The 25,209-nt window shown below is 40.3% G+C and overlaps 1 protein-coding gene across 8 annotated transcripts in view; it reads left to right on the top strand.

Moving 5' to 3' along the window:
* The window catches only part of NHSL1 (NHS like 1), a 128,074-nt gene that overhangs the window by 73,993 nt on the left and 28,872 nt on the right, over positions 1-25,209 (top strand). For all 8 annotated transcript variants that reach the window (XM_061623975.1, XM_061623978.1, XM_061623974.1 and 5 more), the window contains 2 exons: positions 13,718-13,845; positions 21,660-21,852. In XM_061623975.1, coding sequence (XP_061479959.1) covers positions 13,718-13,845; positions 21,660-21,852 — 321 coding nt within the window. The remainder of the gene's footprint in view (positions 1-13,717; positions 13,846-21,659; positions 21,853-25,209) is intronic.

Below are 25,209 nucleotides of genomic sequence, written 5' to 3'. Positions count from 1 at the left end.
GCCTTATAGGCCCCTTCCAACTCTACTATTCTATGATTCTGTGAAATAAATAACATCCCTCAACAAACATCTGGGGAAGTGGCTTCAGTAGGGTTTGTTTTGAATTTATATTATAAGGTATAATTGGCAATTGCTATTTTTAAGTCTTATTGTAATCATGAATGTGTGCCTATTTTTAAAAATTAATCTGTTAGATTCAGAGGAAAACAACCTACCTTCAGAAGTCTTTGGGTTAGATAAGTGGATATGTTTTTCACTTTTTCACTTGTTCCAGCCCTCCCAAGTACATGCTTGCCTGAACAACCATAAAATGTAATGTGGGTGCTTATGGATCTTGGTTGGAACAACTTCTGTATAATCATAGTGGAATTTTTTTCTAAGTAGAAACGTCTGTGCTCCGTATTCTCTCACCTCACATGATAATAGTTGCTCACAAAAATACATGCTTGAGGAGAATGGCTAGGGGGCTTGAGTCAGCCGAACAGTATTGCACAAACCAGTTGCAAGGTTGGACATGAAAAGCAGGGCCGGCTCCAGGAATGCCAGGGCCCTTGGGCATCAGCTTGCCCTAGGCCCCGGCAAGTGTGCGCATGCGCATTCGTGTGCGTCGCATTCGTGTTCTCACATGCACGCACGCACGCGCGCACCCCACCCCCACCTACCTGTCTCCTGTCTTTTACTATTGCCCTTAACCAAGATGGCGGCCGCGGTTTCCCTAAGGGGATGAAGCCTCCATTGCCATCTTTGTTGATGACATGCATGCGTGCTATGCACACGCATCTCTGCCATCAACTAAGATGGCGGCAGGGGTTTCAGTATCTTAGGGAAACCACAGCTGCCAACTTTGTTAAGGGCAACGGTAAAAGACAGCAGACAGGTAAGTGGGGAGACATGGGGGGACTTTGGGGGCCCGCGGATCACAGAAGGGGAGCGGAGGGACGGCTGAGGGGCCCCCTGTAGCTCCAGGGGCCATCAGGCCAGTGCCCAACCTGGCTGCCCTTTAGAACCGGCCCTGATGAAAAGAGCATCTGTGGTCTGAAATGATCTTTGAGGAAAATGTCAGAACCTTATTGGACCATCTTGATAAGATAAAATAGCTGCTAATGTTATCAGCTGCTCACAAGTAACTATGGATTATTTACTTCTATCAGGAAAAATGCAAAAGTATTGTTTAGTTTTGTATGTAATACATTTCTAACTTCTGTGTGATTTTCATTTCCTTGTTTAGCATTGCAGACAAACTGCTTTAATGCTTACAAAAAAAGTCCAAAGATTATAGAAGAGAAGGAACACCTTGGTGTGGGAATCCAAGTAAAATATATAATGCATTACCATATCTATGCACTTTCTTTCCCTTATTCTTTCACCTTTCATACAACCAGAGAATTCTTGGGAAATGGTTGAAAAGACACTATCAGCCTAACTAAGGAAACCCAGCAGGCTTTCCAGTGGCATAAAGTTGAAACAGGCATTACAAATGATATTTGTTACCAGGCTGTCATTGGGGAGTGCTCAGCATGATTATCTCCATTTGTCTTGGGCTAATTTGGATTTCTGTGGGGATGTAGTCTTAGTACATTTATGGATAAAGCATGATTGCTTCAGTCATGCCTACTTATCTCTACATTTTGCAAGCTCAAAGACAGAAAAGAAAGGCCTTTCTGTCTGGCTCGTTTGCTGTTAATTGAAACAGATTTTAAAAGCCCCCACAAAACTATCTCTGCCTTTCTGTATAAGCTGTTTGCAGTTGCATGCACATACATAGTGTCAATGTGTAAATATTCACTAATAGGCAAAAAACCCTTGTGATTTAAGAATGGCACCTATAGCCAACAGATATGTCTATCAACCTTTAAAAAGCAAGGAAATTGGGCAGCTATAGTGAATGCACCAGGGGAGCAGGAGACCTGAACTCCTCTCTGAGATATTGTACTGCTCTGCAAACTTGTAAAAATGCAAACACAATTTGGGTTTGGATAAAATTCACAAACCTGGTTTATAATCCATGCGGGCTGTTTTTTCATCAACAGCCCAAGAGGTGCAGTGGTGTTGCTCTCTAGCATCTTTTTAAAACTAAGCTTGACATGAAACAGTCCTTGTGATAACTCGTTTTTGCTGATGATACAAGGTTTTTTATCTGCAGAAATGGGCCCTGTTCCAAGTTGAATGCCTTCTTGTGTGGCTCAGTGGCTGATGCTTCCCTTATTTAGACTGTGAGACAGAAATAGAGCTTACGTCAGGATCCATGTTAGAGTTGAATTTTGAAGCCCTGTTGTAATCCAGGTAGCTGTGGAAACTAAATGTGTTGCCAGCTGGTTTGTGCTTCTATAGTATGCATTGTTGATAGACTATAAATGTCACTTTCAAACATCATTATTAATTTCCAACTCCTGATGGATTAGAAGGATACAGTGTGGTTGAGAGGCATATAGCTAAGCAGATTCTATGCAACAGTGCCATTAGGATCAGCCCAAGCTGCCTGCAGGTCAACATCACTCTACACGAGTGTGACAATAATTATAAAACATAGAAGAGATTAAATACATTCTAGCAGGTATGTAGTATACTACATAGTCAATGTTATATACAAAGTCAATGTTGACTTTGAGGGATGGAGGATTATGAAGGTCCTAAAGACTACCTTCATGTGCATGTATGTTCTGCTACAAGTTACCTGTTCTTTCCTCACCACCACTGTACTCCCTCAGCTGCCAGCTCTAGCTATAAAGTCAAGAGAGACAGGCTAGATAATTCCATTTGAACTCTTGTGCTAGGGTAAATGGTCTCACATCGGTATTACAACTGCATGCATGCACTTTCCACATCTCCTTCAGGCTACACATGAGACCAGTGTCTTTTGTTGGGCATCTTGAAAAATGAAATCTGATGTGAGTCCACTTCTCTGAGCCATATCATTATCTCCTTATGAAATAGGCATGATAATTTTTGGCGCCTGGGGATTTTGGAAGCTGTGACAGCAAGAGCCAGAATTTGTTTCTCTATCACTAGAAGCTAAAATGATGAAACTGAGGTTATCATACTTTGGACATACAATGAGAAGATGTGATTCACTAGAAAAGACAATAATGCTGGGAAAAACAGTAGAAAAAGAGGAAGGCCAAACAAAAGATGGATTGATTCCATAAAGAAGCCACAGACCTGAACTTACAAGAGCTGAACGTAGTGGTTCACAACAGATGCTATTGGAGGTCACTGATTCATAGGGTCGCCATAAGTCGTAATTGACTTAAAGGTACATAACAACAACAACTGCTAGGCCCCGGTCCTGCCCTAACTTTCCACCAAATGAAAGATAGCCATTACTCCTCATTTCTTCCTCTTGAACTTAGTGAAGCTGGTAATTTCAGGCATGCAAATGCTGCCAATATGTTTTCATTCTTCACCTGCTACAGCACATCCTGCTAGAACAATGACAGCTCCTATATGCTCTTCTACCTTTGCTTTCCCCTTTTTTCAGTCTTTGGATCTTTTTCCCCCTGTGGAATCAGTTTTGTACAGATCCATCTGCCTTCCTTATCAATTGCCAGCAGAAATTAGTATAAGCCAGCTGGCTTTTTAGTTCTGGACTTATACCAGTTGGTCTGGAATTCTAATTAAACTATTTTTTTATTGACATGGGGGGATGTGATTTAAGACTTTCTGAGAAATGAAGTGGTTAACTGTTTGGCAACAACTCAACTAATATTGAACATGAATCGCCATTTCCTTCTAAACCCACTTAATAGAAGAGGTAGAGCACATATTTAACCATGTAGAAGATCCCATGTTTAATCCCTAGGAATTCTATTTAAGAGCTGAGTTAGGAAGTGCTGGGAAAGACTTTGGAGAGCTGCTGCCTGTCAGAGTAGACAATGCTGAGCTAGATAGAACTGACTTAAAACAAGACAGCTTCGTATGTTTAGCTGTAAAGCCAATTTTAAAAAGCCATAATTTCACTTATTAATATATTGAATAAATTTATATACAGCTTTTCAAGAAAAATTCTTCCCAAGGCAACAGTAAAGAAGTAGATCTTTAAACACAGTTTAAAACCCACAGAAAGAAAGACCTTGTCCTGTTGAATTGTCTAATTGTAGTCTTTCTGCATTGAAAAAGGAGGTTTTCATTCTGCTGAAGAATAAACAGTATTTGTAAACATGACTGCATGGGTTCAGATTGTTAAATCATACTGTGGCATGATTTGCCTGCCGAGTTAATGGTGAATGCCTAAAGCGATGAAGCTTTAAAAATATTTTCTAATAATCACATAAGGCAGGAGAAGCAAATTAGCAATTTTTCCTGGACTAAATGTCTATGGAGAAAATAATGAAACATCACTCTAGGCTTCATGTGGCTTGTAGATACAACCTGCTGTTAAAGGCTTGCCATGTTTGAGAACAAGTATAGTCTCTTCCTAAAAATAGCCACATTGCTTTAATTAAGATAAAATAAGGATTTCATTGACGTGTGGATCTGTTATCAAAATGGCAAGAGTGGCATTCCTAACAGGGAATTTTCAGAAATGTAGGCCATTGTTTACACATAATGCTAAGCCATAGATGGCTTGTGGACTTGCAGATGCTAGACTCCAGTTTTCATCCTCATTGACCATGCTAGTTGGGGCTTAGCCACCCCTACATTAAACCATTGTTTAGTACTACTTACACAAGTAGGAATGAATCACCATGAGCCTTAGTTTCACATGCTCCCTCCCCAACTCCTCTTATGTGGCTGGGAAAAGGACTCACTTTCTCTTAGTTATAGCTTGTTGTTGTGTATGAACCAGATATTGTGTGTTAAAGCAAACTCTAGTCAGTTTCTAACATGATCTAACAGCATCAAAACATGGATTGTAGGAAGTTGACTTGTTTAACTAGAGTTTGTTGTTAAACCATGATCTTTGACTCATATGAAATAAGCCACAATTAGGGGACAGTGAAACTAAACTCTTCTCAAAGCCCTTCGCCTGGTCATGCAGAAGGAAGATGTGGGAAAGAGGAAGGTGCTAGTTGAAGGCTTGCAACAGTTTTTATTTCTGAACCATGGCTTTAGCATTACATGTTAACTAAGCCAGGGGTTTGCCAATTGGTCCATGAGCTTCATTCAGGTGGTCTGAGGTGGGAACTCTGCCGGGAAAAGAGGATGGCAAGGCACTTGAAAGGAGTAAATACATTGGACCAAAGAAAGCTGTTGAGAAAGAGGGAAAAAACCTAAGGGAGAATCTGTGCAAGAGAAAGAGAGTGACTCAGAGTGGGAGCTTGTCAGTTTATAAAAAAGGGTGGTAGACAACATTTTAAAATGTTCATATTGGTTTTCAATTACTTGTATTGCTTCTTTTATTTGTTAGCATATTTTACGGTAGTCCAATATGAATTCCATACAATTTTTTTTAAAAAAAATACTTTACCATCTAGCACAACACATCATAATTGCTAACAGCAGGCAGAAAAATCATTAAGTGGTCCACTAAGATCCTCAGCGATTTTCAAATGGCCCAGGAATGGAAGAGTTCAGGAACCACTGAACTAGGCTATAGTGTAGGCTTGGATTTTAAACAGAAGAACTTTATGAGGAAGTAGTTCATAATAAGGTTTCTAATTCATATTACTACATCATAAATATATTAAGTGTATGGATGTTCAGCCAGAATTTCTATCTAGCCCTTCCCAGAGTGTCTAAGAATTTGGCAAGCAATATAAAAAGGAACCAAGTAGCTTCAAATATCAAACTGACAGAAAACTGGCAGTGATTCCTAGAACTGGGAAGAAAATTGTCATTCTTTCCCATTCTGTTTTCTCTCTTGCCCGCTTTTCAAAAGCCAGCCAATTCTTTACTAAGTAGCTTCCTCCCTTAGAGTGGTGAAGGCTGAGGAGATATTGGGCGTTCTTTAGCATGACAAAGTGTTTAACAATTTGATTTGCTTTTTCAAATCCAAATAATGTCCCTGTTATCTTTATGCTGCAGAAAACGTCCTGCCTCTCTCCTTTGTTTTTGTTTTGTTTTGGTTTTTAATGACGAATGATAGTGTGTAAAGACCCTTGAGCAAGTGCAGTTGCATATGCTCAAATGTTGCATAAATGTAGCACCACATGGCTGTTTTACATGCAGCCTGAAGTGCTATAACATGGTATAATTTGTGCAATCACATGCACAGGACTTGATCATGTGGCCTTATTTACTCAGACAAAATGAAAGCAAACATCTTTTCCATGTTTGCAGTGTTCAAAAATGTACTACAAACCACCACATGGCTACAGGTATGTGTAAAAGGGGCCTCAGAGAACACCTTTGATTATGTGCTAATGTACTTTACGGTATACAGATTATAAATGTAATGTGTAAGATGTGTCAATATTGACGGGTCCACTAGTATTTCAGCAGACAGTATATTCCATAATGCTGGTGCTACCAGTGGGAAAAGTTTGCTTCTATGTTGCCACAAAAGATAATTAGATTATGGGTTGCCAACCCTCTTGGCCCGATGGGAACATTCTGAATTTTGAGAGAGTTCTGAGGGTGCCAGTTACAAAATGGCTGCCATGGGCGGCATGGCATAATATAAAATGAGAGAGAGTACAGTCATTGCTGCTTCCTCCTCCCCCCCCACCTCATGTTTACCATGTCCTACTGGTCCTTACTGTGGCAATACAACTATTAAAGGCAGAAGAGCCCTGTTTTCCCTGGAGGTTCCTGGAGGCCAGTCATTGGCCTTGGGAATGGCGCCTCCCTCTGGGTCAGCAGGCAGGGTCCACTTCAGATGACTTCAGCCTGGGGGAGGGGCCATCCTGCTCTCCCCAGACTGACTGGACAAGCAAGAGTACCCCTTCGTTCCCCCGGATCAGCTGACTCAAATGTCGGAGTCCATCATTCCGACATCCCCTGACTTAAACAGAAATTCACAGTAAGAATTTCCGTTTTTCCTCAATCTCAATCCTAACCCAAAGCCTAGGCTGCCAACCTGGGAGTAAGCCCTATTAAACACAAAGAGACTTACTTCTGAAGTAGATATGTATACCGTTAACTATACAGCAAATGCTTAATGAGTTCCTAGAAATCAGCTCCTGCAGAGCAGGATGATGATATTATTATTATTATTATCCCACCCTGCATCCCAAAGGACCCCAAATTGGCAAGCACACATGTAATAAAAATACAATTAAATACTAAATAAAAGTACATTTAAAAACTGTTAAAACATTTGAAAACAATGAAACACAATAAAACACGTAACCAATTGTATCTAAATATGAGCTGAAGCCTGTGAAAAGCACTCCTAGCCACCAAGGCCTGCATGGCCTTTTCTGATTCAGATGTTATGGAAAAATTGAGTTGGGCATCATCAGCACATTGGTGGCACCTGGCCTCAAATCTTCTAATGATTGCTCCTAATGGCTTCATGTAGATGTTAAACAGCATTGGGATAGAACAGTATCCTGCAGCACCCCATAGCACTGGACTGCCAGGAGTCCAAAAAGCACACTATTCTCTGGTCTGTTCCTTGTAGATAGGATCAGAACCACTGCAAAACAGTGCCCTCAGTCCCTATCCCCCAGAGCCGATTCAGGAGGATATCATGCTCAATGCTATTAAAAGCTGTAGAAAGATTGAGAAGAAGGATCAAAGTTGCACTCCCCTTTTCCTGCTGTTGGTACATGTAATCCATCAGGATGACTAAGGCTGATTTGGTCCCATGACCAGGTCTGAACCCAGGTTGAAATGGGTCTACATAATCTGTAACATACAAGAATGCCTGCAGTTGCCCTGCCACAATTCTTTCCACCACCTTCTCTTAAAAAGTAGTATTTGGAGTTAAGTCGGGAGTTAGTCCAAACCAATGGATTCAAGGTCAGCTTCTTTAGAAGTGGATGCACTGCTGCCTCTTTTAAGTAGAACCACTGCCTCATGCCATGAAGTGTTAACCACATTCCAGACCCAACCAGTCATCCCCTCTCTGGTAGATTTAATCAGCCAAGAAGGTCAGAGTCACAAGTGCATGTAATTGGGAAATAGAGCTGTAAACACCTTGTCTACATCAGGCTGCATAAGCTGAAAGTGATCTCACAATACATCACAGGCTGAAGAAGCATCAGACACTTCGGTTGGGACTGCTACAGCTGTGGAATCAAATTCTCTCCGAAATCAAATGACTTTATCCTCAAAAAGCCACCCGGTCATAGCAGGCCTTGGATGGCTCCAGAGGTCCTTCCCCCTTATTGAGAATCAGCAACCCCTGAACCATCCAAAAGAGCTCCGCCAGTTAGTTGTTTGAGGATAGAATGCAGGATGTGAAGTGTGCCTTCTTCACTGCCACATCGTGGTGGTGGTGGTGGTGGTGGTAATAATATTTATTAGATTTGTTAGTCACAGGGCTCCAAGCAATTTACAAACACTATTAAGAAGAAAAACAAATACAACACTATAAAAACAAAACAGAAAAGCAACAAAACAATAACACCCCATCAGGCTCCATTGGTCCACAGCCCTCACAAAGGGGGATTTTCACCATCAATCCAAAATTTTGTATGTGTTGCTTCATAAATTTCTCCCTAGGAGGGCTAGTGACTTTTTTTTTTAATGATAGCTTAGAGTCTGGGACTCCTGCCTATAGGAGCTAATGAAGCCCTTCACGGGTGCCAGGTTGATGACCCCGTCTTAGGTCATAGCAAGACTAACCAGGTTCTGCTACTTGGTCTTAATGCCGTACCAGACAATGGACACGAAGTTGGTCTTTCTCCTAACCTGGTCCAGAGTTGTTTAGGACTTTATATGCAAGTAATAAGACCTTAAAACTGGTTTGGTTAGTAATAGGCAGCCAGAGCAGGTCCCTCAGCACTGTCATGATGTGTGTCAGTAAGAACACCACTCACCACCTCAACTGCAGCATTCTGCTGTAAGGGAATCCCACCAGAGTACATTAAAGTATAAATGTGCATAAGTCACAGTGGCCAAACTTTCCTTGTCCAGGAAAGAGTCCAATTAACATGCAAGCTGATACAAATGGTAGGCACTCTTTTCCCTGAGGGCCAACTGCTCCTCCATGGACAAAGGATGGTTCCAAGAGCACCCCTAAACTGAATACCTGTTTCTTCAGAGGGCATGCAACCCCCATTAGAACAGCAAAGTCTACAGTTCTTGGACCTGGGAATCATCCACCTAGTATGTCTCTGTTTTAGTAGGATTCAGCTTCAATATGCTGGCCTTCATCCAGCCCACCACAGCTTTCATGTTCAACTTGTGCATGGCCTCTTCTGACTCAGATTTAATGGAGAAATATTGCTGAATATTACCAGCATACAGATGATACTGTGCTCCAAATCTCCTCATGACTGCCTCCCAACAGCTTCGTATAGATGTTACATAACATTGGGGATAAAAGAGTGCTTTGCAGCATCCCATTAATTAGCTGCTAGGGTGTAGACACATAGTGCCCCAATGCTAGTTTTAATTGACCACCCATGCAAGTAGGAGTGGTACCACCATGGAACAGTGCCTCCAACTCCCAAGTCATAGTGACTGTCCAGGAGGATGCCATGGTCAGTCGTATTAAAAGCCTCTGAGTAAGAAATCTAGGAGATGGGGAATAGGGTTGAACTTCCCCAGTCTCTTCTTCAGGGAAGGTAATGCATCAGTGTAACCAGACCAATTCCATGCCAGAACCAGACCTGAACCCAGATTGGGCTGGATTATTGGACTTCATTTGTCACAGTGTAAAAGAGATAACTGCTTATCTCAAACAAAACTGTGGAACAGTTTCTTCTGCGTATGAAAGTCCTTTCATCTTTACAGCACATGATGTTTTATAGAAGCAAAAATTGTTTCTAATTATAAATGTTTGAGAATGTTGGTCTTTGATGAATCACAGTTCCTTGTTACATACGAAGTCTGGGAACTTTCATCTGTTCTAACTGTGGTTAGTTAAAACAATGTATGATGAAATCATCCTTTGATGTGCTGGCTTGTTGATTAAACACAGGATATGCTTATTCTCCAGGTTAAAACATAATGGGGAATTGTTGTTGTTATGTGCCTTCAAGTCGATTTCGATTTATGGCAACCCTATGAGTCAGTGACCTTGCTTCATTCAAAAGCAGAGGTTTTCATGTTTCTTCTTGTGTGCCAAACAGGAAATGTGAGTTGAGATGCATGTGAGCTCAGTGCATAGAGGCCACATTCAGATTATCATAATTCAGCTAGATATGCATAAAGCTTCCCCCACATATGCAGCCCCTTCACTCTTCACTCCATGTGAGGTGCAATTAAGCTAGAAGTCTCTTCTGTGGTTACCTGTTTTGTCCATACCAGGAAACCATGGTTACTAACTTTTGAACAAGCCAGGATACTCAACCAGCTTCAAACTGTAGTTTAACATCCTGGCTTGTTCTGGAACCACAGTTTCCTGGTTTGCATGAAGCAGGAAACTGACTATTTAGAGACTTCCTGGTTTAATTGTGAATTGTGCAAAGGGAAGAATGAAGGTCTCAGTGCATAGGCTAGAGGCTCATATTTAAAGTATTGTCTACTTAAAATCATAACAGTTGGTTGGGGTCTTACAGGCCATCTGGTTCATCTCCTGCTTGATGCAGGAATCCAGAACTAGAATATCCCCAACAGATGGTTGTCCAGCTACTTCTTGAAGAATTCCAGCAAAGGAACTTTGCTGAACTGCCCTAACCTGCAAGAAATTTATCCTACCATTCAACTGAAATCTACTGTCCTATAACTTAAACCCATTAACTTAAACTGTCCAGGGCAGCAGAGAGCAAGTCTTTGTCCTCTTCTATCTGAGATCCCTTCAGATATTTGAGGAGTGCTATCATGTTCAACTTTTAAAAGTGTGGTGCCCTGTACTGTGCTCATTCCTCCAGATGAGTAATTCAGATTAAATATTATCATTTAAAACAAAAATATTGTTTATTTTCACAAGATTTTTTAAAAATGCACCTTTTGTTGGAAGTGCTTAAAAAAGCTGCTTAAATTCAGAATATGTGTAAGGGTGACCTTCTTAAATTGCTTGCATTGTAGGTCTGCAGCAAGTCTGCATGAAACCTGTCAGCATCACATTAGAATTCTGTATTTTACATTCAAAAATTATTTTTTTAACTTGATGCCTAATATATTTTTCACTCTCTGTTCACAACATATTTTCTGGAAGGGTAAAAGTAGCAGTTGGACTAGGCAGATTAGCGTGTTCACCCACATCTTGAAGATTTCATTTTTCCCTTATGTTACAGCATCTGTTACTCTAGCTGTATTTAACTGAGTATCAATTAAGAAAGAAAGAAGACAAAGATCCTGGGGAACAGCTACAGTAATTATGGGAATTTATCCAATTTAAATTCAGGGGATGTTGATTGGAAGTTGCATGGAAAATTTTTCATTCATTTCCCAGCAATTCATATTTAGTCTGAAGAAGACCAAGTTAGAATTTCTATTTGAATCTCCATTACCATTGAGGGGAAATGTTACATTAGATTTCTTCACTCCATGGAGAGACGTTAGCTGAGTGGCCTGTGACAGAGCTGCTTAGCAGATGGTGCTTGAGTAGTGAGCAAGTTCCCTACTCAGGTTTAACGCATATTATTGAGGTCTACCAGACTGGTGAATAAGATCTCTCTCTCTCTCTCTCTCTCTCTCTCTCTCTTTTGTTTCTTCCACCTTAACTGTGCAGTAGACAGCCATATGTCAATCCATGCTATACTTTGTACATCTATTTTGACATCTTCTGTTTTGAAATATGTAAAATGCATGTGTATCACAGTAGAGCACATTTCCTATTACCCTACATACTTTCTATATTTAAAGAAAAATGTTGTTTTGGATTAGTACTATGTTGTCTTAAGTCTAATTTTTAGTAAATACTATGTAAGTGTCTGCTGACAGCATGCAGTAAACATATTTATATGAATTTCTAAATCTAGGACCTTAATCTAGAAACCATTATTTCTAAGGTCAGTGATGTGTATATTTCAAGCAATGTTGTCATAGCTGTATTGTAAGCAGGTACAGGTAAGTGAATGAAAACTAGAAAATCACATTTTGGAGAGGAGAGGAGAGGTGAGTGCATATAGTTTGCAACAGCCAAGGGGTCATATTTTAAGGCTTGTCCCCTGAGTTGTTTCAAAATGGCTCAAGACCCTGTGGTGTGTGGGCCACTAGTTCTGCTGAATAATTAGGATTAAATCAGAGCAGCAGATGCTGATTTTTAATATGTAATATGTCTAATTTATGTATTAAATATGCCTGTTAAAATGCATGTTGTTTTTCTTTAACTAGGAGGGGCAGACAGGCATAGAAAGGAGTAATTCCAGTCATCCTAAACAAATGTGGAATTTGGAGCAAAATTCGCTATTCAAAGAATGTCAGCATCTATTTTTATATAAAGCATGTTTGTTGTTCATGTGGCTGCAAAGATGGCTTGGAAAATGTGTGCTTGGTAGAAACTCTGAAGCCAGAGCTGAACTGAGCAGAAGTTGGGGGTTGGGTGGTGGAATATCTTTCTCCATGCTCAGGACTAGCAAAAAGACAGAATGTACTACAACATCAAAATATATTAAAATATTATTGATTTATTCTGGCTAGGAGACCTTTACTATTAGCAGAATTTATGTCACCTTTGTACCTTTTTAGGGGGCGAGGGGAGAAACAGAATATGAGGCTATGGTAACTAGATATGTGTTTTGGTCTCACACCATTACATTCCAGGTCCCTGGAGACTTAAGCCATTTTTTTTAATTGAATGTTTTCTTTGAGTGGGTGAAGTTGGTAAATAAATATTAATAAATTTGACATTGGCACTGTTTCATCTCTTGTGTTAGTGTTCATGTAACAGAAGTGGGGAACCTGCTGTTGTTGCTGCTGTTGAGGCCCCCATTCCCTTGGAGGCCACGTGCCAGAGTGGAGCCAGAGCTGAATAGAGGAACATAGGAAACTGCCTTATTCTGAGTCAAACCATTGTTCCATCTAGCTTGGTACTGTCTACACTGACTGGCAGTGGTGCTCAAGGGTTTCAGATAGGAATCTTTCCCAGTCCTACACAGAGTTGCTAGGAATTAAACCTGGGACATTCTGCATGGAGTGGGACCTTTACCACTGAGCTATGGCCCTTCCCAAGGTTGGGACGTGCCACAGACAAAAGCGTTCTGGGTTAAATTAATCCAGAGTATAGATCACCCTACTTCAATTTTCACTATGGCTGCCTCAGATTAGAATTCCAATTTCTATGCAGGTTTACTCACAAGTAAGCTCCACTGGGTTTGTTTGGGTTACTCTCAAATAAGCATATTAAGGGGGAACAGATTAATACAGCTATTGTTTTGAAAAGCAAGCGAAAGTAATTTCTTTTTTACTTTAGTGTGCTACATGCACACATATGGCAGAAGTCACCAGTTTGTTCTCAGATACCAGGGGGGCGGGGCGGGGGAGACTTCTTTCCCAAAGCAATACAACCAGGGGAAAGTTTAAAAATTCAGATAAAATACTTCCCCTTTGAACTGAAAGAGGAGGAAAATACTTTAAAAGGCCAGGAAAAATAAGGGGGAAAACAAACAGGGAAGAAAGAACTTTGATGAGGTACAATAAAGCAGATTCAGGAGACATTATGAGCCACATAAAATGAGGTTGGGTCCCACATGTTGGCTTTAGGCCACAGGTTGCCCACCTTGGTACATAGCAACAAAAATAATAACGATTTTTTTAAATGTTTCCCCACATTATACAGAATGTGACAAGCTGCGGAGGGATGGATATCGAAGTTCTCAATACTATTCTCAGGGTCCAACCTTCTCAGCTTCTTCCAGTGTAATCTGTGGAAATTACCAAGGAGATTATGAAGAAATTGAACAAAAGGTGAGATACCAGGTACCTGAAGAGATAATGGTGTAATGGCAGATAATCCAAAATTAAATCAACATTAAACCTATAGATGTGCAAAATATACTTTTTCAGAAATTATGGCCTGTGCTTTTTTAAAAATGCCACCTATAGTGTGACTAAACTCACAGAAGTAAATACATCGCTGGCGGTGTTCCAGAGCACTAATTTTGAAACAGGTTAGTTTAGTTTTTTGCTGCTTACATGAACAAGTAGAAAATAGAGCTGTTATCCCTTTGTCGACACTCAAGGTCTTTTACTTTAAAAAAAAAGATGTTGAGAGTTCACCTTGCATTTTATTTCAGGCATGCAATGTTTTCATAGAAGATCCCACAAATAAATGGCAAGCTTGATATGTTCAGAGTGATCTTAGGACACAATCCAACTCGTATTTACACTTGGCTGAGGGGAGCTGGATATGGCAGACCCCTGGCAGAAGCACCTCACCCCGGCTCAGTCGCAGCAGAGCCGAGATGCTTCTGGCTCAGCCAGGGGTCTGCCAGGAAAGCCCAGCCCTGCAGAAGGAGTGTTGGCAGAAGCTGGTGTAAGGCCCCAAAAATGGGCATTCCAGGGGCATGTTGGAGGATGGGTCGAGGGGTGAGACTTACGCAATATCCAACTCCCATTTGGAATGATCCTGCGGATCCTGATCCAGGCCAAAGTTAGACTGAGAAAAAGATTGGTCTAAGAAAATAATTGCAATAGACGTCTGTGGTGAGTGCTTACTCCCCGGCAGGGGTGTTCATGAGAGCTGGCTTTTACTTTCAAGTCCCTGTGCACAGCTCCCAGCTGAGCCCACGTTCAACCAGCTTGGAGGCTCCCGAACAGCATTTGGATACCATGGACCTTCCCGTCTGCTCCTCCTCCACTGACACCCCTTCTGCCCACTTCTCTTGAGCTGAATTGCTGTGTTAGTGCAATTAGGTTCTCTGTTCTCATTGTGCATTCATTTGCTTCATTATGATCTGTATAAACTCACCACTTGATAATACTTGTCCCTTGTGTGGATGGTGGAGTCTGTTTTGTGCTTTTACCACTGTGCTTCATAGCTATTGGTTCCTTATCCACTCGTTTCTTTCAAATCTCCAAGAATCAGCCATGAACTCATTAGTTTGTATATGTGAGCCAGAATATATATAACAGCCACTGACCCTGTCCTCACACATACATCTACAATATATAATAATACTGACATACCTTGAACAATATTGTGAGGATTACTGAATCCATGTATATGAAGTCCTTTGAACAATAAAAAAGCACTATGTGGATGCTAAGTTGTTGTTACATTCTTCTAACTCCCTTGTTCTTGAAGTTTAAGGCTTGGTAACAATATTTGAAAAAAATAAACATGATGCCTTTTCCAATGGCGTCTACCTTGTTGCCTGCTGGTCCTCCTGCAATTACAATCAATCTCACCCTGGGATGCCCAGAGTTGTGTGCACAGACACTTTATGCTTGGAGATGATGAAATTGTTTACTTTCAAGTGAATACATTTAGAACTGTGTTTTAAGTCCAAACATTTTGTCTTAGCTAGTTATTGGACTAGGATTTTTAATATATATATAACAGGAAATAAAGAGAGGAATGTCCTGAGCAACTCAGTATTTCTTGACTGCCATGCACTCTTGTTCCTGTTGTAAAATGAATAGGAAAAAATTCTTTATGTGTTACTTGCACAAATACTGAATTATTAAAATTGAGGGCATGGCTTAATAAATGACATTGTGTGGAGATTATAGACCTGCTGAGGGGCAAGCTAAGTTAAATACTGCCTAAAGTTATAATATAAAAAGCAAAGTAACATTTGTCTTAGAAACTAACCTTCTGTAAAATTTGTCCAGGAGTGCTTTACCACTCTTTATTCCTCAGAAACGTTATGTGCTGAAGGATACCAGTCCTCAGTTAATGGCACAGTGATGTGTGCTGTTGGGTGAGGCTAGTATCCTGCTCCCTCTGTAGGATTGGTATTGTAGAAAAGGTAGGGTGCCTGGAGCTGTGCAAGATTCTGTCTGGGGAGAAATAATCAGGATCTAAGAATGTGTGGCATAGCAAGGGATAACCTTGGCCTTCTTCCTTCTCTTTCTTCAGTGACTGCTTCCTGAGATGGTCCAGGAAGCAGCTCTATTGGTGTCCTTGGTGTCTCAGAACTTCTTTTCTGATGTAGAAGTGACCAGGTTATGGATTGCAATATTTTTTGAATTTTTTTTGGCAAATCAAGGGAGAAATAACAATGAGACCTGTACCCATAAAAATGCTTTGTTGGGAAGCTGCCAGTTTGTCTGTGGAGGTCACAGGAAGGGCCGTACTGCAGTGATGGCACATACATAATGTGTGCAATGGCCCTAATTTAAAGCAGCAATTATAGCATAATGGTCTTGTATTTAAGCATATTTCCCCATTGTGAGTTCACTGTGAATTGGCTGGGTTAAAAGCCCTTTCGATTAAAATACAACAAATCAATTGTGTTCTTTTTTTCTTTCTCTATTCATCACCTGAGTACACTATCTTTGCATGGAATATTTGTTTCTTCAGATAGCAAATCTTCTCTTTCTGAAATTGTGTATACTATGTTATTATGTTTATTGTGTCTGTTGTGTCTTTTTGTGTGTGTGTGTGTTTCATTCCCTTTTCTTTCCCACTCATTCACGTTATTTACTCTCTCTCACTCAACAGTCTAGTCTGTTAGATTGCCTCTCTCAGTCTTGCCTTACTGCCTGCTGTTTTTGATTCCATGGAAGATCAAGGTATCTAGCCCCAAAACGGGATCATCCAGCTGTAATATCTGCAGCTTGAAGTTATTCTCAAGTCTTATTTGTGCTCTTATTTTTAAATTGTCACCTGCTGCTGTTTGATTTCCCTTTTCAAAAGAAATCTTGTCCTAAAATTGCATCTCCTATTCTTTTTAAATATTATTTTATTTGTTGTCAACCTAGAATCTTCAGTTTGTATATTTAACAGACTAACTCATCTTTGCTGTTCATATTTTCTTAACATTTGCTATTCTCCAAATGAACATTGTGAACAATTAGTAACTTTTACAAACTTTCTTGTGATTTGGATTATTGTAGTCTTCACAATAAAGTATTTCAAATTAAATACACTAGATATATTGTATTTGACCATTGAATCTGAGAATGAATGTGAGTATATCTTAAGTTCCTCCTAACATGTCTTACAACACATCTTACAAAAGGGCTGACTACTCTCTAGTTCAGCCTTTCCCAACCGGTGTGCCTCCAGATGTTGTTGGACCACAACTCCCATCAGCCTCAGCGATGGCTGAGGCTGATGGGAGTTGTGGTCCAACAACATCTGGAGGCACACTGGTTGGGAAAGGCTGCTCTAGTTCATGGACCAGATCCAGCCCCAAGCATTTTTCTGGTGGCCCCAAGACCCCACAAACATTTCTGATGGTGGTGCCTAAAATAACCCTTTTTTAAAGTAGATACAGCGTTAAGGTGGATGGAGTCGAGGGCCCTGATGGGAATGCAAGTTGCCCTCGCTCCAACCATGAGATCAGTCATTTGATGAGTGGAGAGGGGATGATGGACCTCATCCTCTTCTGAACTGCATGGCTCAGCTGGGGGAGGAATGTACGTGCAACCCTTGGAGGGTTGGCCAGGGGTGAATGCAGCCTTTGTGCCAAAAAGGTTAGCCACTTCTGCCTTACAGAGACCAGCACACAAAACTTCCAATAATGGAGGCACCCCATGCAAAAGTACATAATTTTGTCCTGGACATTTCCTGTATTCTGGTTGTGTTCTTGAACAAGCAGCGGTTCTTAAATGTCCATTTCAAAGACAGTCAATGGCCTCAAAGATAAATAATAACTGCTCAGAGCAGCAACCTGAATTTATAGTTCCACCCAAGTAAATAAACCATGATGTATAATATTTTGATTCATCCAGACACACACCTTCTGATTTTGTGGTGGCGTTTGAGTTTTAAGCTACTCATTTTTTAAAAAGAGTCTAAAAATCAATGTTAGAACAAAGAACAGGAATTACAATAAATAGGGAGTGAAATTAATATTATTCTTAAGTATTTAAAAGGGTAGTGCAGAGTTCGGTTTGCATGGTTAGCTGTTTTACGGTAACTATTATTTTTCCATGTTTACTGAGGTGGTTGGATTGTGCAATAAATGTTATAGTAATTATTAGCAATCTGTAAGGTGAGTTGTTTAGATTGAAGTTGTCATCTGAGATGTCTGGATTTCTAGGTGACCTCTGAAAAGAACATACTGGAATCAAGCCTTTTTCAGTAGAGAAAAGTATAGGAAGGATGCACTGGAAAAGGAATATTAAGAAAATAAATTAGTAACATTTTGTTTTCTGAAGCAAGTAAACAACCAGGGCAATCCATCTATTTGGATGCTGACAGAGTGGACCCAGCAAAGCCTTTAGGAGTCTCTGTGGGGCAGGGCTGCACTGAAAGGCTGCAACAGAAGGAAATGAAATACATGTTTCGTTCTGCCACCCCTTTCCCCAGCATATTGGCTTTGGGATGGAGGACAGCAGAAGGGGAGCCATATGGGACCAGGATGTAGCGCAAGTTCCCTCCCCCGGCACACTCCTGAAATGCCCCTTTTTTGGGCCTTGCACTGAACTGGGCTGGGTTTCTCCAGAGGATCTCTGGCTGAGCCAGCTGGTCCCAACTTGGCTGCAGTTGAGCCTGGATGAGAGACTTATGCCGGCGTGGCCGGGCTGAGCCGAGACCCAGCCAGAGATCTGCCATATCCAGCTCCCCTTAGCCCGGCATAAATAATAGTCGGATTTATGCCCTAAGTAACTTAAATTGGGTATGTAATTCAACATAAAAATGGAATACTGTACCATGAAAAGCTATACTGTCACTTGTATGTATTTATTTTGCTATATTTATATGATGTCCAATAACATGTGTTCTCTGGGCAGCTCACAGAAAATTAAAATAATAAAATGCAACATCAGAATAATGTATATATTAAGAAATTAAGAAAGATAATTTCCTCAGTTGCATAATTCTGCCTTTCATTGTCTTTTGTTTCTGAGGTTTCTCTACCCACAATAACAGGGTATTGCTACCCCTGGTTTCTGGGTGATAGTAGAGACAGCTGCATATTTAATTGGCTCAGCTTGACTTCATACAGGCTACTTAGTCATCTGTTAACTGCTGTTTCTTCATATTATCATAACTGGAGACAGAAGCTAAATTTAGACCTTTCCCCCTAAATGATAGAGATGTTTATTTATTTATTTAATGTATATACTACCGTTTCTCCCAAAGGAGCCTGGGGGTAAAAACAAATTGACGAAGTGGCTTGATCTACAAAAGAGTCCTTGTAGGAAGAGCTCCTCCTAGAACCAGCCAATATACCCTCATTCTACTACCTTCCCCAGTCATCTCCAATGGAGAAGGATGGACTTAAAATAAGTATGGAATATGCACACCTCTAGGACACACATACGTCCTAAAAATTCCAGAGTGGATGTTTTCAGTGCGTAGATTGTTAGGTAATGCCAAACCTCTTTTTCAGCTTCAACTATCAACATAAGTTGTTTTGCCCTCAGCCAACATACTTTTGAATTTTTGTTCCTCATCAGTGCTGAGGATAGACCAAGGTGTAAAAAGGATTTCCCTACCAAGCAACACCAGGACCTTGGAGGATTTTTGATGCAGTCTTCATCAATCTGGTGCCCTCCAGGTGTTTTGGACTACAACTCTCCTCTGCCCCAGCCAGCGCAGCCATTTGGCTGGGGCTGATGTGAGCTGTAGTCCAAAACATTTGGAATATACAAGGTTGGCTAAGGCTGTGCCAAATTGGCTGCTTTGGTGGAATCAAAACATTTTAATGCACTGAAACCTGACCAAATTTAGGACAGTGTTTTGTCAGAATAGCTAATTTGACTATTTAACTGGTTGATTTATTGTCTGTTTATCAGAAGTGTGGATTTTGTATAGGTTTTGTATAACCAGGATTCAGCCACAGGTTTTTCTGTGTGCCTGTATGCATGTTTTTTTTTTCTATCTGTCTGATCAGTGTTGCACACCACCACTATTGCTTTATTTGCAGCTGTGCAATTTCCTTGAAAAAGAAGGAAAGTTCTGTAGTATACATTTATGTTTCTGTCTTTTGTCATGTACAAAGAGCCCCTGGTGAGTGGCTTATGGCAGCTGGGTTCTCAAATACAGGCTCAACATAACATGACAGTTAATCATTTTGGCAATGTCAACCATCCGGATAAAAAGTAGGTTACTGGGGCTTATCACACAGCACCATGCTTGAAGTATCACTCCCTTGGCACCTGACTCTAGAAGGTGGGGGGAGGTGCTTTTTGTGTGTGTAATAGTAAGACAAACAAAAACCACACTAATTTACAATTGCATATCATTTTAGCTTGTATTTCTATCTGTTACTCAAACCTTTTAAAAACTGATTTGTTTGAGCCACATCTGCAAATTTCCCTCATGTAACTGTTCTTTAGGAGTTTAATATACAAATGAAGCAGCTGGTGCAAAAGATTTCTTATCCTAGCACTAAAGCTGGGGTACCAAATTGGTCAACTTCCCAGATGTAAGTTTGGTCATGGTATTGCCTAAGCTTTCCTGACATTTCTGTTGTAAATGTTTTACAAGATTTGTAAATTAGTTTCATATTTGGGATTTTGGAATACTACAAAGTAGCCCTGGTTTCTGAAACTGCCTGCCCCCCGGTAGAAAACTGTATTTATTTCAAACTGGCCTGACATAGAACTGTTTTTCAAGGATACTAGTAAGAATAAAATATGCATGTTATAAATATTCCTAATACTATTTTATATAGTACATTCAATGCTAGCACAAAAAAATTCTTCTAAAAGGCAATATCCAACAACACATCAGTAGATGTGAAAAGGCTTCTCTTCCCTGTGCCCCACAATCCTCTCTGGAGGGTCCCTCCACAATTCAGAGCAGATTTTGGGGGATGCTCAGAGTACAATTTTTTGGATGCACAGGAAGCAGCGCGTATATTAAAGGTCTGACCTTAAGGAGATGCTGCATGTTGCTTGGACAACTATAATAGTTATATTTTATGGCTTTGCTATTTTCAGTGGGAATCTTAACAAGGTTCTTGGTGCACTGTAAACAGATGTTTAATGCATCCTCACCTCCTTTTGCACCCCAAAATTTGCTTTGGAGGGTGGGGAGACTCACCCTGTGGGGTACAGGAGGCTGTGAGGGGAGGGAAGGTCTGATCTTAAGGAGATACTACACTCTGCTTGGACAACTAAAATCTCTGTATTTTATGGCTTTGTTAAGATTGCCACTAAAAAATAGCAGAGTTATTGGTGTGCTGTAAACAGACCACTATTAATGCCTATGTTTTATACACTGAGGATGTGGCTCAGCTTTATGTGTCATTTTCAGTGAGAAAAAGAATGTAATAATGCAATTTTATGCATGTTTTCCCAAACATGTATTGCATTCAGTAGCACTTACTCCCAGGTAAGTGTGCATAGGACTGCAGCCTTCCTTATTGAAGTCAAGTCCTCAATTTTTTTAATCATAATTTTATTGCTTTAAAAAAACCTTGTCTTGTGAAATCAATTGGATAAAATCACTTCAGTATGTGTAATGTCATGTAACGGAGAAGTACAAACTTTTCTTCATGTATAGATTGGAACAAGGTCTGACTAATTCATATTTTGCTAGCAGGACACAAGGGAAAATAATCACAACTGTTTTATGGTGTTGGGTATTTTATATTTTGAAGATTAAGTAAGATAAATATATTTGCACTGAATTTATAGTGTACATTTTTTTATAGTGTTCAACCCCTTCTCCTGAAGAGGAAAAGCTTATTAGCATCAAGCAACCCAAAACACCAGTTTCAAATGAGTTCTCTGATATCAACACTCAGACAAATTGGACCAAATCACTTCCATTGCCGACACCAGAAGAGAAAATGCGACAGCAGGCTCAAACAGTCCAAACTGATGTTATACCTATTAACGTAACGGGTAGGCTTTTAATTTTGTTCCTGTGTGGTAACGAAGAGCAAGGGATCTCAAGTGGTTATTGATTTTTATTTTATCTGAAAATACCTTTTGGGATATTTGTAGTTTAAATGTTATATGAAAGCCTAATTCCATTGAAAGTACTGGTTAAATTGTTAAGAAACTTTGGGGAAAGAGGGCCCCTCCATTTTTTTTAAAGGAATCATAAAGAATATTGGTCATAGAACATCTTCAACATCATAACCTTGAATCCCAAGCATATTGGGTTCCCAACAAAAAGATGCATGTGGAATGCTCAAATATATGCTAGCAACCTATAGAATAGTTTCTTCTACAGTGGCTTTTTAAAATACCTTCTCCTAAGATTTTAGGATCTGTTTGCTTTTCAAACTGTAAAGAAAACTTAAAAAGTTGTCCAGGCCAACAGTTTTATACTCTTGTCTGTGGCAAAAATATTTTTGGTACATGAAGTGAAGGACATACTTCAGCACTTTTGAGATGAAACATATGTTGCCTTCTTCTTAGTTGCAACAAAATAAGTATCAATGGGAGGAGTTTCACACCTGTATTTATAAATACTTTATGTTACCTTCACAGATGAAATTTTAGCGATAGGAAGTTTATACTGTTAAATTAAAATTAAAAGGTCTTGAAAAAATCTTAGATAGTGCAAGTGGGTCCTATGTGAATATAGACCTCCTTTGTACAGTAAAAGAAAAGTAAAATGCAGAACTGTACTCCCATTCCATTAATGAGAAGGATTTGTCTTTCTCCAATGGCTTTGTTGCTGTTCCTCACTGGTGCACTGCTGCAAAAAGGACCCCAAGGGTCAGGGCACCAATACTGAATTCCAACCACATTGCCACAATCCAGCTGGTCTGACACACAACTTCAGTTAAGCCCTTTAGACTTGTATTATGTTTTAGGTTTTCAGTTAGATACTGTTAATTACATTGCTAAGTTAGTTGACTTATTTTCAATAATAATCAATTAACTTGGGTACTCTTTTCTCCTATGTGATTACTAATAGCCACCTAGCTTCAGCCTTACTTTAGCCATAAGTTCAGTATAAATCAATTGTCTGACACAATAAGCATTTGAAAGTAGTCAGGAATGTTAAAGAAAAAATTCTGAATGCCACAACTTAGAAAAGTAAAATGTTTTTTGCACACTAATGAGTTACACAAGTTAATAAATTGGGGCTTCCCTCATACTAGTTGCTGTCTTCTTTAAAACATAAAGAAGGTGTTAAAAACTGGGAAATAAGAAATACCTATTATTTCCCAGTTTTTAACACCTTCTTTATGTTTTAAAGAAGGTAGCAAGAGAGCAACATACGTAGAAAAGTCTGCTGTTTTATCTCATTTAACACTCAAGGGACATAGAGATGGGGGGAAAGGTGATGGTGTGGAGAGTAATTCAGTAGAAATGCTAAATGTTTTACACTTAGAAACTGAGGCTGCATTGCAACCCCTATTGAACGCAAGGGGACTTCCTTTTGAATAAATATGTAAGATTGAATTTGCAATGAAATACTCTCTTTGACATTTACTTAGGCTGCAATCCAATGCATGACTATTCAGAAGTAAGCTCCATTGGATTCAGTGGGACTTACTCCCAGGAATGTACATATTGGATTGCAGCCTTAGCTAGGAAAGGAGGAGAGGAAAAATACATTTCAGTTCTATATAAGTCTTTAAATTGATATGTAAAGATTAGAAAGCGTGTATGTCTCCCCTCCCATTTTTCTCTTTTTGAATAGAAAGAGTATATTTTTGGCTGTCTAAGACAGTAGTAGTAGATTGGGCTATTCACCACAATAAAATATTAATGTTTCTGTAATAAAATATTAACCCTAGATGTGTGTGTGCATGTTTTAGAAATTAAGTGCCTTTTTACAAGATTAATTAATAATGCACATAGTACTTGACCTTTCATTTGGTTGCACAACAGATGAGACCTCCTTTGGTTTCATCTGTCAGTGCTCTTTCAGTAGGACAGATTGTAGTATTGCAAATCTGGTGGGTAACCTTCAGGTGCTGGGGCATTGCGTTAATCAGACAAGCTGCAGACTTGCTATCCAGGTTTGGGAATAGAATTAGTTTCTTGGGTCAGTAGAGGCTGAGCTTGCTCCATAAAGGATATACTCAAAGTTTTAGTCTTTAAAAAGCATATGCTGCCAGTCTATTGAGCACCATGTCCTAATCGTTAATCCTGGGACAGGTGGTGGTGTCGGGTGTGGGTCTTACCAAGTTACCAAAAGGAAGATAATAGGAGCTGATCTGAGGCATAAAGAAAAGATAAAGAGTTTCATTCTGCAAATTACTGAAGCATGTACTTATTGACCATTGACTTCATTGGACTGCTGCTTGATGAACAAAAGAAACTTAAGCAGGCGTGTGTGTAAATGTTCTACTGGCCAAAGAAAGCTGCTGAAAAGATTGTTGTTGCTTTTTAAATAAAGCTAAAACTATCAACCAATTTTCCATAGGAGGAATGCCATCATGCTGGATTATAGCTCGTCCTATCGTCCAAAGGCAAGAATGTTTCTGAAGTCAAGACTAGGGCGTCAGGCCCCTCCCACTCTCCAGTTCATTCTTGCCTTTCGTCCCTGCAAGATCTTTAGCTAGTGACTAGATAAGTTTTTTGTCTTTGTGTGATAGAGGGTGGAGTTTTGTGTACGTTGTTTCGTCTCGTTCCTTCCCTTTGTCTCATCCCTTACCACGGTTTGTGTGTTGTGTGTCAATTTCCTTGTCAATTTCTCGTTTTCCCGGGGGTGTGTTTTTTACTCCCAAACTACAGAGACCGTGACTGCGGTCTCTTTCCTCAGCGGGGCCAGGAGCTGCGGCGGCAGCCTCCGCCCCCCCTTTTTTGTTCTACCGATCCTCCTTTTGTGCCCTGACGATTAGGAGCCCGCGGCTGCGGCTTCTTTCGTACTTTATTTTCTCCGGTCCTTTTGCCATTTCCCCTTGTGCCTTGACGATCGGGAGCCTGCGGCTGCGGCTCCCTTCGTCGTTCATTTTTACGGGCGGCGCTTCATTCGCCCGTCAGGAGCCGATGTCTGCGGCTCTTTGCCTTCCCCTTTTTAGCGACTTCTCTTGTTTGGGCTGCCTTGTCTCTCTCGATCATCTGCGGCGCTTGGTTCCTCGCGGAGTCAGTCCCTTCAGCCCACGGCTGCGGCTTGCCTGTTGGCCGATTCTCTTCGGCTTCGGGAAGTCCGCTAGCTGTCCTGCCTCCTTCATGAAGTCTTTTTCCAGGCTAATTTTTTCAGCCACGATTACCTTCTTAGTCCCGTGGCTGTATTTCTACCGTGGGTGGTTCCATTTTTACAGTTAAAAATTTTTCCCACCTTGCTCATTT

This window comes from Rhineura floridana, chromosome 4 (assembly GCF_030035675.1).
Source record: "Rhineura floridana isolate rRhiFlo1 chromosome 4, rRhiFlo1.hap2, whole genome shotgun sequence".
NCBI lineage: Eukaryota > Metazoa > Chordata > Lepidosauria > Squamata > Rhineuridae > Rhineura > Rhineura floridana.
The sequence above is the reverse complement of the archived record's forward strand: the minus strand, read 5'-3'. Positions and strand labels throughout refer to the sequence as shown.